The sequence below is a fragment of the Eufriesea mexicana genome, unplaced genomic scaffold (assembly GCF_001483705.2).
Source record: "Eufriesea mexicana isolate 0111107269 unplaced genomic scaffold, ASM148370v2 scaffold167, whole genome shotgun sequence".
NCBI classification, from domain to species: Eukaryota; Metazoa; Arthropoda; class Insecta; order Hymenoptera; family Apidae; genus Eufriesea; species Eufriesea mexicana.
In genome coordinates this window covers 188,799-205,159 of record NW_016908331.1, presented here as the reverse complement: position 1 = coordinate 205,159, position 16,361 = coordinate 188,799, and the positions used below count along the sequence as shown (strand labels likewise).

General features: G+C 33.3%; 1 protein-coding gene across 1 annotated transcript in view; it reads left to right on the top strand.

Moving 5' to 3' along the window:
* Positions 1–2,270: 2,270 nt before the first annotated feature.
* LOC108555240 (alpha-tocopherol transfer protein-like) overlaps positions 2,271–16,361 on the top strand; it is a 24,281-nt gene continuing 10,190 nt past the window's right edge. Inside the window, exons 1-3 of the mRNA XM_017910797.1 lie at positions 2,271–2,415; positions 13,471–13,609; positions 14,592–14,751. Of these exons, the coding sequence (XP_017766286.1) occupies positions 13,471–13,609; positions 14,592–14,751 (299 nt within the window). The 5' untranslated portion in view covers positions 2,271–2,415. The remainder of the gene's footprint in view (positions 2,416–13,470; positions 13,610–14,591; positions 14,752–16,361) is intronic.

The following is a 16,361-nucleotide window of genomic DNA, read 5'->3' as shown; positions in this document are numbered from 1 at the left end:
TGAAAGAAACTTCAGTTTTTATTAGTGAGCATACTTGTTGTTTCTGTTTTCTTATCTGATGACATTTTCAAACTTCTCTTGAGGTGCATCGTGATGCAGTTAGTCATAGAGCATTTATAATTTTATAATTTAATTTTGATTTATGATTTTAATAAATGATACATATTAATCCTCCATTCAAAATATATTTAAAGAATTGTACAACTTTTATTTTTCAAATTTAGTGCAATGATTTTTATAAAAAATATTAATATGTATCATTTATTAAAATTATAAATCAAAATTAAATTATAAAATTATAATAGCTCTATCCTACACATTGAAATTATAAATTCAAACCGTAAAATGAAATTAATCCTCCATTAAAAATATATTTAAAAAATTGTACCACTTTTATTTTTTAAATTTGGTGCAACGATTTTAATAAAAAATATTAATTTCATTTTACGGTTTGAATTTATAATTTCAATCTGTAGGATCGTTTTTATTTCTTAATCTTCAAATTGTTGTTATTATGTAGAATAAGAAACATTTATAAAATAGATTTCGCGTTATTTCTTCATTTGTTTTAACGATTGATAGTTTCGCATAAATTATCTGGAATATTCAACGTGGTCAAATACTTTTGTGACCAACTATACCTCGTTTTTGTGATTTGTTGTACTCGTAAATCGAGTATCGAGCGTATTTAGAATCGAGTTCATTTAGCTCAACGTGTACGTAGTAAAAGATTTCGAGATAGATATACAGAAAAATGTTAAAAAACCTGAAATAAGCTTGTCCTGTAGTACTGTTAGGTCCAGAAAAACCTGATTTAATTACATATCGTACATTTGGTATCACAGCGAACGTTTAGGTGATTGCTCAAACATCATTTGCTTGCTTCTGAGGAAATAAGCCTTACGTTACCTCATATGATAGACCTTTTTATTTTGAAACGAAGCAAGTAATATTTCACGTGAGTACAAAAATAAACCGGATAAGAACGCAATGCTTACTATCCGATGAAGTGCATAAAACGATAATTATTATAAAAAAAAGTGACATAATACACCGTGTAGATGATGGAAAAATTAGATGCCGTAATTACCGCGTAAAGAAAATTAATTAACGGAGAAATATTTAGAAATATAATATTCACAGGAAATCGAAGAAAAATATACGTATACGTAAAGCAGAAATATCGTTATATAATATCAATTAAAATTTATTTTACTACATTCACCGTGGTCATTCGTCGTTTTGACAGTATATACGGTGAACGTCATTTGCCTTTGTCATTTATTTCGTGTCTCGTTCGTTAATCTCCACCCTATACATTAGCGAAAAAGCACGTGCTCTTACGAGTACAGTGCATTCGTTACCTATAGCCACCTGCCATTCTCTATATAATTTTCTTTCATCACCTACGCATATATAGAATTCAATGTCTCCATCAATAATTGACAAAAGTCAGTAATTTATTAATTTCGTTCGTAAAATCCCTTCCATGCAATACGTGTCCCACACATCGATGTTAGAACTAGCATACAGATATGTACAAATTTCTCATTTCACATCTTTGTATCTTCATAAGAAACATAGAAGTTTAGAATTTTTTTATTTTTATAAGAAATATGAAAATTCAGATTTTCTATTTCGATAGAAGTGTCTCTTATTTAGTCTTCGTAGTCGATATCTAAATTCAAGCACACGTGATTAAATTGATAGTAATTAAATCACGAAGAGCACGTCGACTCGGAATTTTCTTATTTTCTTCAGAAATATAAAATCGATAGGAATATCTCTATTTAGTTTTCGATATTTAAATTTAGGCACGCGTTAGGAGTAATTAAATCGCGAAGAATACATCGATTCGGAATTTTCTTATTTTCTTAAGAAATACAAAATCGATAGGAATATCTCTATTTAGTTTACGATATTTAAATTTAAGCACGCGTTAGGAATAATGAAATCGCGAAGAACGCGTTGACCGAAAGCAAGCAAAACGCGAGTACCCGTGCATAATGAAGCCAAAAAGAAGGACTAACGGAGGAAAATAAGAAACACGGGAAAGACGTATTGGAAGCCTCATAAAGAAAATATTAAAAGTGAAAATAACAGTGGAAGACGTTTCCAAAAAACGTGTCCACCTTGCAGGGCATCCGAGTGTCGATTGTGTCCGGATTTCCTTGGTTCCGTGTGACTCGAGGAGAGAAAAGCGAGAGTGGGGCATCACACGATATAAAGGAGAACCGGTCCAAGAGGTAATCGTTCCCACTCCATCGACCGTTCTCCATCTCTTCGGTTCGCCACACGAGTACCTTGCATTTCTCTTCCCGTGACCGGTCGTGCTTGGTCGTCGTCGTCGATCGTTCTTCCCGATTCCTCCGTACCTCTGTCCTTAGGATCGCCTTCTCGCCGCCGTTCGCCAAGGTAAGGGTGTCTATGATCTGCATGGATCTTCATTTTTTACCGATTCGAATTTCGCGAGTTCTTCCATCTCTTTGAAATTTAGAGTTCCATAGGAACCTGACCCGAGAATGGATCGTGACCGAGTTCATTGAATTTTCTCAGGGCTTTGATCGGTATATTTATCGGTTTGGAGATCTATGGGGCTGGTTCTAGTCATAAACGGGTTGATTTACGCTTTTGCTGAGGATTTTTGTAAAGAACGTGAGACCAAGAGTCGGTTGAAGTTCGTCAGGAGAGGAGTTAAATGGATGTACTTTCGGTGAAAACAAGGTTGATAGTGAAAGTGATGTTGATTTTTGTTTCTTATTGTCCAGGTACCGGTACTGTGTCAGTAGGGAGGCAAAGAGCTTTCCATAACTTTCGTGTGCTTGTTTGTTCTCGTACAATTTGGGGCAGCATTCACGATTCTTTTCGTCAATCGATATTAGAGTTAGATACGAGTAAAAGTCGAAGAAGCTTCGTTAGAATCATTTTATGTAATAATATATTTATTGGATCAAAGTATCTTCTAACACTTTTTGATCGATTCCTATATTTTTGGGATATCAAAATTATCTAAAATCAAGAAATAACGATTATCTCGATTAGAAAGCGATATCCGCTTCACATCGAAGTTACCTAACCTCAAAAAATGACGCTTCTTCCAATTAGAAAGTAATATCTTTTTCTTATCTCTTGCCTAAATGGAATTCCCCGAAATTAGTTCCCAAACTAATTCACATCGAAGTTACCTAACCTCAAAAAATGACGCTTCTTCCAATTAGAAAGTAATATCTTTTTCTTATCTCTTGCCTAAATGGAATTCTCCGAAATTAGTTCCCAAACTAATTCACATCGAAGTTACCTAACCTCAAAAAATGACGCTTTTTCCAATTAGAAAGTAGTATCTTTCTGTTATTTCTATCCTAAATGGAATTCTCCAAAATTATTTCTCAAAATTAGAGATATGTTAATGAAAAGGTAATTTTCCATGTTTGGAGGATGCAAACGAACGCGTAACTCGAGTGTGCTTAAAATCGAAAGTTGTCGGAAGCGAATTCGAATGTTTGGGCAAGGGTAGGACGAGTGAGATTGGAAAGCAGCGCGAATCAAAAGGCAATTTGGATTTTCCTTGGCAAAACCGGCCCGCGAGAAAGCAAGCGTGGCTTCTCAGCGAAAGCGAGGTTTGCATTTTCAGTTTTGCGATAATCGCGACCACTCGCTTACGTAGCCAGACCTTCCACGTTTCGAAACGACGTCCCAAGCTTTCCCTTTGACTCCGTCGTTCGATTCGGCAAAATTGATTGCGCCATGATGGCTCTCCGTTACGGACCTAACCTACATAACCTGCATTACCTCCAATCACCTACCTGTTACCGTTTCCAATCCGCGAGAAGCTGCGTGTCGCGAAATTACGTAAGGATTTGCATGTAAACGTCGCTTAAGGTAAACATAGACAGTGACAAAGGAAAATATCAATTTACGTGGATGCTCCTCGAAGATGTTCCCTACTTTTTTCTTCGCTCGATGACCATCCAGTTCCTGTTTATTCGAATCACTATCGTTCCGCGATTAAATTATGCGAGTAACTATGTCTTCTTGTGCTCCTTCTTGCCTATCGACCGTTTAGTTCACGTTTTACACACGTGTACACGCAGTGACAACAATATAGACGTTCACGGAATTAGTATTCTCGTTAGTTTCTGGGAATACGCGTCTGATTCTATTGCAAACGAGATGGATCGATCGATGGATCATGCTCGATCGAAGAATTTCGATAAAATATTTCATTTTCATTCAGAAGTTTTTAATTCTCTTTCTATTGACCAATATTGTTTACATCGTTCATAAAAGTATTCGAATTCTTTTGGGATTAAAGTAAGCGATGTTTTTATTACTTTTTAATCATGTTAGGTGTTCCTTCTTCAAATAAAATAATTCTTATGATCCATGGTTTTATAGGGTGTCCCAAAATTCACGCAAGAAGTAATTTGGATAGGAAACACAGGTTTGGAAATTTTAAATATCGTTCAACAATGAAAATGCATTTTTCTTTCATGCCGAGCTTCATTTTTAATAACCCTGAACTGTCAGCTGTCACGCTGTCTTTTGTCTTTCACCGTCGTCACTTTGCCGCAAAAATGACGCAAAATTCAAATCCTGCGTGAATTTTGGGACACTATATTTGACAGAAAATTGAATTGAAAGTGTATGAGAAATTTTGACAAGCATCGTTCGTGTCGCTGACGGGGCAATTTGAATTTCATTGAGGTTGTGATAAACGATATTTTCAGAATTTTTCCAGAATTTTTTTTTTTAGCGAATTAAACCAAATAATTAATCAGGAAGTCTAGATAGGAAATTTTAAGTACATTCACGAGCTTTTACTTTCACTTGACAAGCAACAGGGTTCACATTGCTGGGGATATCTTAGATATTCTTTATTAATATCGTTCTTGATCAACGTTTGATTCTTTTTTAAGACTATTCGCGTGACGAATCGGAGATTTTAATGGTAGTCATACCTGAGAGCTTTTATTTTCATTCTCACAGGCAGTTTGGTTCTCACCGCCAATGGTGGCGTTTAAATTTTATTGCCAGAATCGACACCGATTTTCACCAACTTTCATTTCTCTGCTCAACTGGTACCTTTCTCATTGTTGATTAGAAACTTTTAGTAAAGGATGTCCGCTAATATTGAGCAACTTTCTTCTTCCCTCGAGCAACACGATCCACATGCTACACTCGGACCTTTCGATAACGACCTTTGTCGATTTTTAACAACTTTCTTTTTCCTCCATCCGATCCACCTAACCGATCGATATCCTCCCCATCGCCTCGATCTTTCACTGGTCGGTATAGCAACTAGGATCGTTAGACTTCTTATACTTAATCGAATTTACAGACACGCGAGAGATTATTCGAATTTTCGCGACACGTGGATCCGATCTACGATCGATTCGGTAGATCCCAGCGAGTTATGACCACGAGTCGTTCTTTGTCACGTTCGCGAGCCGCCTTTCCATCGGGTTACCCAATTTCAGGTTTTACCAAGGACGCTCTTTGGCAATATGCTAGTTTTTGTGGTGCACGACCAACGTGTCTCTTTCTCCGTGCGAAAAACCAGCGTGATCTATGCTCTCCAGTCAAGGTGCTCAGAGCCCTAATGACCTAATCATCGTGACTTTAACTTTCGGAGGTATTTCGTGGAAAATCAGCTAGATTCTTCGATTTAAATAAACACTGTATTTTATTTTCTTCCGTTGTCTGGATTTTTCCTGAACATCGAGAATCTGTAGCTCATTCGATAGATGTATACAGTGGGTCAAGTAGGAAAGTGTTCTAACATTATATTTCAAAGGAATTCCTTTATACAAAGATTTACCTGTAGTATTATCTATAGTGTAACAAATAATTAAATCACAAAATTGAATTTTTTAGGAAAATTAATGAAAAGGGAATTCGAAAATTCTTTTAATATTTAGTTTAGGAGGAGGATTAAAAATTCGGGGATCTTTGATAAAACAAAGGTTTCTGTCGATTTTGAAGCTCTTTAGAATAGGTAAACGTTTGTTTATAGTCATTTTTATTGTCTTTTCGATGTGACTGATGACTGTTTTGGTATCGATAAATTCCCCAAGTCAAAGGAACTTAGGTTTATTAGATCTCGGAGATTCGGTCTTTTTAATATTGTATTTTTATAGTATTAGCCATAGTGTAACAAATAATTAAATCGTAAATTGAATTTTGTAGGAAAATTGATAAAAAGGGAATTCGAAAAATTGTATTATAGATTCTTTTAATATTTAGTTTAGGAGGAGGATTGAAAATTCGTGGATCTTTGATAAAACAAAGGTTTCTGTCGATTTTGAAGCTCTTTAGAATAGGTAAACGTTTGTTTATAGCCATTTTTATTGTCTTTTCGATGTGACTGATGACTATTTTTATATCGATAAATTCCCCAAGTCGAAGGAACTTAAATTTATTAGAACTCGAAGATTCGGACTTTTTTAATATTATATTTTTATCGATAATTCGTGTCGTTAATTGCTCGTTATTTTTATTACCTTCTTAATTATCTGTTATTTTTATTGCCTCGTGTAATCTCTTCTTGGATCGGGGCTTAAGCAACCATCTTCGTTGGAAGATTTGCTTTCATAATTAGCTAGTAAACACGAATTTGTCGATTTTCAAAGAATTTTATTTCGACGTTCGATTAGTATCTTAGGTAATGACAGAAATTAGATTTTTGATAAATGAAAGAGGGTTTCTCGTATCTTTTACTCGATTAAATAACGTCAAATAAGCGAATGGTATAAATCACATGTGTGCATCGAGGATTGTTATGTATGGGTTTGAAAATTGCTTTTATAAAATGAATAATTCATAGTGCGTACAAGTACTGAGGCTGATTGTCACAGTTTTATATTGTGTTTGCATACCGTACAAGGTAACGATAAATCAGACGCTTTCGTGTCCCTTCTCGCTGTATTTCGTAAAAATAGAGAAGGATTCGTTCATTGTGAACGAGGCTTTGGGTATTTATTCTCTCTTTGTCCTTGTCTCGTCCATTGTCGTCCTCGAGAAAAATAAATATTCGAAAGGGTTCTTATAAAAGGTAGTCCACGTGTAACAAGGAATTTCGCAGTAGTGAATTTATTGTGGAAAAATAAATATACATGTGATACAAATTCAAGTGCACACTAATAACAATTAATATATATTAAATTATACTAAATTAGTAGATTGGTAAATTAGAAAAGAATAATTGGTATAAATTATAATGTAGTACTAGTATAGTATCAGTAAAATACCGGTATATAAAATAGTATAGTAATTGGTATAAATTATAATATAGTACCAGTGTAGTAGCAGTATATAATACAGTATAGTAATTGGTATAAATTATAATACAGTATAGTAGAATATAGTAATATATTATTATATTATATTATATTATGCTATATTACATTATATACATAAATATAAATATTTATATTTAAAGGGTTATAAAAATATAATATAGATAAACAAAAATTAATAAATACAATAATTTCGTAAAATTAAATATAAATTTAGTACACGTAATCATCTGGTCGACCTAACTTTCTTCAATGTAAATTTCACGCAGATACACCTTACGCGAGTAAACTTTATATATAATAATTTCCCCAGATAAAAGTCGTAAACGCATAGTTGGTAAAAATGCATTTCGTGGACAACAACTTTACATAAATAAACGAAAAAGAGTATAGGTAAATTGTAGGAAGTAAAGTTGATAAAAATCGCGGACACGCAGTCAGGATTCAAGGACATCAATTCTTTATAGTCCAGCTTCGATGGTAATGTTAAATTTGCATTAAGATATACTCGTAATTATATTTTTTCGAAATATTCCGTAGTCCCGATGTATATGCTGTGTAAGGTTACGAAGACGAATTCCGTGAAACGAATTTAGTGGATTTAGGGTTTCGAAAGATGGATTTCTTTTTATGTAATTCCTTTTTCCTCGAATAAATTTCGAAAATGGACGCCCGAAAGCGGCCTATAGTTAAGAGAAAAAGTGTCTTCTCATTAGACTCAACTATATCGAACTTTCCTTTACCTGTGAATCAAACGTGGAATTTCGTGTGGAAATATTGTCAGAAGTCGTTGAACAGAACGGCGGTAATGCGTGCAGGAAATGAATACTTATTATTGCTTAAATGACGATACATACCGGTGTACAGTCGATTACACAAGTCATAAATAATGTACTTTGTAAGTTAATATTTATATCGCTGTTTCGTCACTTTTTAAAATATTATTCCAGTTTTTAAAAAACAAAGAAAAAATATTATTTGGATATTTAGCAATTCGATTCGATATTTTCTAAATGAAAAATGAATAATATGGCAGATTCAATAATTCTTTTAAATGATTTTAAAATGAATTTAAATATCGGTGATTTAAAAATTTGAGAAAGGAATAAATAATTGTTATTTGTGTTAGGAATAAGAAATATGGAGATAGATTTTTGGAATTCGAAATTGTTTCAAATTTCTTCTAGTTTCTTGTGTACTGGAGCAGACGAAAATTTTTCGAATTGTACTTAGTATTGGTATAATGTTTATTCTGTTCTTTATTCGTGGTTAATACTACTTTCTAAAATTCGTTTAGTCTTTTGGAGATATAGTTTTGTTAATACACGTAATTTTCCAAAATTAATACATATAATTTTCCAAAATTACTACATATAATGTTCCCAAGTTAATACATACTGTTTCCCAAAATTGGTACATCCAGTTTTTCAAATAAGTATTAATTTTGGAAAATTTGGTGTATTAATTTGGGGAAATTCTTAGTACTAATTTGGGAAAATTGTTAGTATTACATTAATTGTTAATAATACATTTCAACTTTTCAAAATTCATATATACAATTTTCCAAAATTAATACTAACAATTTTCCCAAATTAGTACTAACAATTTCCCCAGATTAGTGCACCAAACTTTCCAAAATTAATACTTATTTGAAAAACTGAATGTACTAACTTTAGGAAATAATATTAATTATAGTATTAATTTCTATTATAGTATTAACTTGGGAACATCATATGTAGTAATTTTTGAAAATTATATTCAGTAATTTTGGAAAATTATATGTATTAATTTTGGAAAATTGCGTGCATTAATTTTGGAAAATTGTATATATGAATTTTGAAAAATTGAATGTATTAATACTAACAATTTTCCCAAATGAGTACTAAAAATTTCCCCAAATTAATATACCCAATTTTCCAAAATTAATACTTACAATTTTCCCAAATGAATACCTACAATTTTCCCAGATTCATACTTACAATTTTCCAAAGTTAATACTTGCAATTCTTCAAAAAATTCGAACTCACGTGCAAATTCCACAAGTTCCAATTATTCCTCGATTATACTTCTCCAACTAAAAATCGAAAGTACTCATATCAATCTTCAGAGCAGCAAACGACGTGCGACAAATTGCTGCAATATTTACGAAACGCTCGTATGCATAAACTCACTCGAAGATCACACGCGTGTTTAATTTGCAGTCGATCGAAAGCGTATCGATGAAGACGAAAAAGAACTAAGAGAAAAAGGAAAGAAAGGAACGACGAACACCGCCGAGCACTTTTCCCCTAGGAAAAAGTGAAACACGGATTCCTCCCGGTCAACCGTGACTAGCTAGAGAAAGTTTGGCGTTAGGCAAGCCTCTTCTGGTCAGCATTAATTTCTCGCATAAGAACGATGTGTATCTCGGCTATTTGCGTAACCTGTTACAGTGCGCATGCCCGTTGTATGGGCGCCACTGCAACGAGTGCAACGGTTATTACCCGTCGTTCAAACGCTGATTTCTTTCTCGTTTCAACCCCTCCCTACTGCCTGTCATATTTAACGCCATAACTAGACTATTATATTTTAAATAATTAATGGATATATATTAAAATCTATGTCAACTATTACCAAAGAGGAAATATATTAAAAAATTTTTAATAAAATTCTGGGTCCAGCCATTTTGACTGAGCTATACCTATATCAATAGTCTAGTTATAGTGTCAAATATGACAGCTAGTAGGGAGGGATTGAAACGAGAAGGAACTCAGCATTTATATAATATATACAATATATATATTACAATCTATGTCACTATTACCTCAAAGTAAATATATTAGTTACTGTAATATATATATATATATGTGTGTGTGTGTGTGTGTGTGTGTGTATGTAAGAAAGAATGAGTGGATCGAGTATGCGTGTAATGAATGAAGTGTGGTATAGACTGTGTATATTTATGTAATGTATGAAAGGAAGGAGAATAAATGAGAGAGTGGTTGGATAGGTTAGTTGCAATTCAGATTTCATTGAGATTAAACGTGTGTACGAGTATCGTGAGAAAAAGTAAACACGATTAGATATTCTTTATCGGTAATTTTTACTCTGTATGATAATATTGTTGAATAACTGATAGATACTAGAATAACCAATATTGTTCAATAATTAATAGACGAACAGATATATGTACAGTTCAGTCCCTCGAAACCTATTGATGACCCAACCTGTGTATATATATGTATAGAAGTTTCGAATTCAATTATTTCCTAAACTATAGTTCGTTTCGAAAAATATTTGGAATAAAATTTACTCTGTTTCAGGGGGGTTATTTTATAATCATCGCAAATTCTTGCTAGGTCGACGTGCTTCCGAGACTTCAAGGTGACCTTGACTCAAACAACCTTGAAAGACCAAAGTATTATATATCAATGGATTTATCCTGAAATTTCCTATTTGATTATGTAAAAAAAAGTATAGAGTTGTATTAAAAAAAATCAAGGTGACCTTGAAATCTCAGAAGCACGTAGACCTAGAAAAAATTTGTGATCATTATAAGATGCCCCCCTTAAAACAGAGTAAGTTCTATTTCAAACATTTTTCGATACGAACTATTGTTTAGGAAATAATTGAGTTCGAATCTTCAAATAGGACACTATATATACTGGGTGTCTTCTAATATGACGACTGACGACACAAAATAACTCACAAGTTATTCGTTGTGAACTATTGTTTAGGAAATAATTGAGTTCGAATCTTCAAATAGGACACTATATATACTGGGTGTATTCTAATATGACGACTGACGACAAAATAACTCACAAGTTATTCGTTATACGAAAAAATGTTTCGAACAAAAGTTGCATGGTATCTAAGGGGAAATATAATGCTCTAACTTGTTCTTAATTATCTTCCTCCTTTATCGAAATATTAAGGTCTCCTCATGTTTTTTAAATAGAACATCTAATATTTTTTCCCACATTCGGATTCTTCGCCAAATTTTACGTAAAAAAGTATTATACAAAGTAGGGCCTAAAATTAATAATTACTAGTGTTACGTTGAATTTAGACATCTGGTGACTTCGTTGCGGAAGTTTGCACGCCTGGTTAGTAGGCAACACGTCTTCCACTAGCTTAGTACTAGCTACTTCTCCCTTTTATTTCTTTTTCAAACATTTTAACACTTTTAAAATTATTAACAGGACTTTTAGAAGCTTCTTGAGTGTTATTTAGATATTTAATATTTGTACAGATAAGTTATGAGAATGTTTATTGATTTGGTAAGACAGAATCTTGATAGACTTGATCTTTGGCTCGATAGGGTATCTAATCTTTTCTTTTTCTCGCTTAGTAACTTTGATAGAATTCTAGTAAAGTTTCCTTCGGTGTGATTTCGATATCTAATATTTGTATTGGTAATTCATAGAAAGGTTTATTGCTTTGCGAAGATTAGATTATAAACTCGGTCTTGGGTTCCATCTTTTTCTCTTCTTTTGCTGCAAATAGTGTGTTTATTTCTACAAATTTTCCTTCGTGCGGTTTGCGAAATAGAACTAGGAAGAATTTATTTCAGCAAATTTCAATTTTCCTCGACATCTTATTCTCAAGAATTTAACTATTACTCCTAATTTCGACAAATTCGTTTTGAGATATTCCCGTCTTTTTTTAAAATTCAATTTCTTAGAAATAGAAATTAATTTGTAACTAAAATAATATAAAGGAATGAAACGAAATAACTTCTAGGAAATTAACCAATTCTTCTATTTAGAATAAATGAACGGAAGCTAAAGTTAAAGTAATTAAATCGTAAGTTTAATTTAATTCTAACTTTAATTTAAATTGTAGAATATTAGGAATATTAAGAAATAAATTCTTCGGGTTGGAAAGGGGGTTTTAAGAAATGATAGAGAAGAAATTATTTTTTTGTTGATCATTTATTGAATATTAAGAAGGTAAGACGATACAGGAAGTAATTTATTTTCTAATTAATCGTGCAAGTGGTCGTTTCGCATGCAACACCACAATGGATGTTAGAATTAACATATTTAAGATTGCCATACGACGTCGTGTCTAGTTCTTTGTCGCAAATTAACTTCCTTTCTAGTTACAAGTATGCAAGAAAAGATCGATTGTTTCGCAAAACGTGGTTTAAATACATTTCGATAGATTTTCGGATTATAAATTTCGCAAGAGTATAAACGAAATTTAAAAATAATATTACATTATAAATTAAGCATTTTTTTAATTATAGCATATATATTTTAGAATACTAAATTCTTAGGTTAGGTTAGGTTAGTAATCGAGGACGTTTCAGAAAAAATGTAAAATAAATGGACAGCTTTTTGAATTTAAATTTTTCACATAATTTATATACTCGATTCGCCATTTTTATCTATATCTTTTTCTAGAAACGTTCTCAATTAAATAATCTACGATTATCTTTTTGTAATACAATTGTCATTCTTACAGATTGTTCATAAGAAATTATCTAGATAAGCTTCCTGTAGATATATCTTAGATTTAAAATTAATTTTCACATAATTTTGTCCCTTTCCTATATTTTTGTAATACAATTGTCGCTTTTACAGATTGTTCATAAGAAATTATCTAGAAACACTTCCTGTAGATATATCTTAGATTTAAAATTAATTTTCACATAATTTTGTCCCTTTCCTACTACTATCTTTTTGTAATACAATTGTCGCTCTTACAGATTGTTCATAGAAAATTATCTAGATAAGCTTTCTGTAAATATATCTTAGATTTAAATTTAATTTTCACATAATTTTGTCCCTTTCCTATTACTATCTCTTTGTAATACAATTGTCGCTTTTACAGGTAGTTCATATGAAATTATCTAGATGCTGTAGATATATCTTAGATTTAAAATTAATTTTCTCACAATTTTGTCCCTTTCTCATTTCCTTGATACAACTTTGAGAAAAATATAGAAACATCAATTGTAATATCGCTTAATTTTCCCAAAGTTGTACAATTTACATACAATATCTACACACTGTAAACGAGATTACTAAAATAACAAAATGAGTTTTATCGATATTTTCAATACACATTACACACATATATCGTATCGTTTTGCAATTTGCAAAAATCGAAAGGAAGGAATTCTTGAGGCGCACTTTTCCGAAATTATCTCGAATTAATGCGTACTATTTTAACCATAACCGGTTCCCAGATGTTGCTGATTCAACCGTCGGAGGAGATGTCGAAGCAGATTCGCATGGAGCTGAACGAAAACGTGGCGACTCGCGACAAAGATGTGGAAGTCATCAAGGAGTGGCTGTCCAAGCAACCTCACTTGCCTCAGTTCGATGGTAATTCCTCTTCGATCGATAACTCTTCGTATCTGCAATCAATCCATGCATTTTTACAATTTTTATCAAATATCTCATAAAATAAAAATAACAAAAAATGAAAAACAAAAAATCAGAGATAAAAAATAAAAAAAAAAAATAAGAAAAATAAAAGATAAAAATTGAAAACATAACGAAGGAAAATATACAAAAGAAAAATGGCAATTTGGATAAAATATAGCTTTAATTACACGGTAATTATACTGATTAATAATTATTGCCGGCAAATTCCATTTTCGTCATCGAGTGACAAGGAAATAAGAGGTAATAATCAAACGAGAATCGACGTTTTGCATAAACACGAAGCAAGTGAATTGTTACACGCGTAATATATCAATTACAAAAAGCAATTAATGATTTATTGACGTAATCTTGCAATTTTCTTTGGTTCCAGTAATAATAGCAAATTGTGTAATAGATCTCCATTGTACTTTGATTACTGTTTCGGGGATACGATTTCGAAAGAGAAACAAGCAGGACAACGATCATTCGCGTATTTATTAAGCTTATTACCCTAAATTGGCACAAAATAACTCCGATTATCCCCACGTTCTTACCAATCTTCCAAATCACTTCTTTTATAACACAATCTTTGTAAATCACGTCGAATAAAGAGCAGATATTAAAATACGTAAATTAAAAATTAAATTAAAAATTAAATTGAGAAATAAATATTTGTCTTGGTACCGAGATGTTAGGAAATTCGCAAAGTAGAGTTAATCGATATAACCTGAGAAACCAATCATTTGTGAATCGTGACTCGTGGAAAATGGTACGATTAAGGACGTAAAAAGAGACGGTTTTTTGGGATTAAAAAATTTTCCTCGTCGAGAGCTAGTGTCGGTAAGGTCGTTCGGAGAATCTCCATTCTTCCTTCGATTGTTTGCGTCTCTTCGGTGTTGCTTGCTCCCCAAGAAGGCACCTGCTTTTTTGTCCATTACAGACGATTATAGGCTAATGACGTTTCTCCGTGGCTGCAAGTTCTCCTTGGAAAAATGCAAGAAAAAGCTGGACATGTATTTTACGATGAGATCCGCGATACCGGAGTTCTTCTGCAACCGAGACGTTACCAGACCGGAATTGAGAGACATCATCAGAGTGATGTAAGTACTTTTTAGATTTTTAAGAACGTCCTCGAAAGAAAATGTCTCCTCGTAGAGTTAATTGAATTCTATTCGTTTATCTCTATTGCTGCCACCTTCTGGCACTTCTTTGAACTACGATTACACGATATCGACATTTTTATGAATTAAACAAGTAATTATATTTTGGGAATTTTCTTTACTAGTTTTTCTTGGGAATTTATATATATTTACGCACATTTCGTTGCTGCGTAATTAAACGACATTAACATTCTGATAATTAATTTACAGAGTAACTATATTATGGTTCTCATATTTGACTTTTCTTTTTAGTTTCACTTTATTTATTCTTTCCTCGTTTCACAGCAGAATGCAAATTAATTAATCTAGTTAGTGTGTTAATTAATGCACCGAGCAATTATGTTCCCATTTCTATGACACTTACATTTAGTCATTCCGTATTTAATCCTACCATATTGCGATATTTTCTGACAGATCAGAGGTTAATTAATTTCCTCAACAATTACATTCTATTTCCCCTCGCAAGAAATATAAGATGCAAAAGACTTATCGCATTGTGAAAAATAACACGACGGCCTCTTGTCAATACTTATAACAAATCTAAAGCGAGAACAAGAAATTTGGAACAAAATTCTCAACAAAATTTCTACGACAATTACAAACTATATTACATTGAATACACCTTATTAAAGAATGTTGATAATAACTCCTCAATATCGAAATGGTGTAACAGATATTTGAAACGCTGTAAAAACCGAACCACGTGACATACGCCCACGAAATTGACACACGTGACAGCCACGTGACAAGGGATCGGACTGATCACCCCCGCATTCGATTCCGCCACCATCGAAAAACCTGAAAAATCGCAGATCGAATTCGAGTCGAAACTTTCGCACCAAAAATCGGTCAAAAATCGCGAAAGCTCGCAAGCTCACGCGGACACCGCCGATCTCTAGGGCACAATATAAGCTGTCATCCGCCCAAAGCTCGCCGTCCTAGCTCAGCTTGCAAGCTCAGGAGAGCTTCGAGAAGAAGTCGCAGTATCGATATTCAAACTCATTTTTTTAAACGCTGTAAAAACCTAACCACGTGACATACGCCCACGAAATTTACACACGTGACAGCCACGTGACTAGGGATCAGACTGATTGCCCCCGCGTTCGATTCCGCCGCCACTGAAAAACCTGAAAAATCGCAGATCGAATTCGAGTCGAAACTTTCGCACCAAAAATCGGTCAAAAATCGCGAAAGCTCGCAAGCTCACGCGGACACCGCCGATCTCTAGGGCACAATATAAGCTGTCATCCGCCCAACGCTCGCCGCCCTAGCTCAGCTTGCAAGCTCAGGGGCGCTTCGAGAAGAAGTCGCAGTATCGATATTCAAACTCATTTTTATAAACGCTGTAAAAACCTAACCACGTGACATACGCTCACAAAATTTACACACGTAACAGCCACGTGACTAGGGATCAGACTGATCGACCCCGCATTCGATTCGTCCACCATCGAAAAACCTGAAAAATCGCAGATCGAATTCGAGTCGAAACTTTCGCACCAAAAATCGGTCAAAAATCGCGAAAGTTCGCAAGCTCACGCGGACACCGCCGA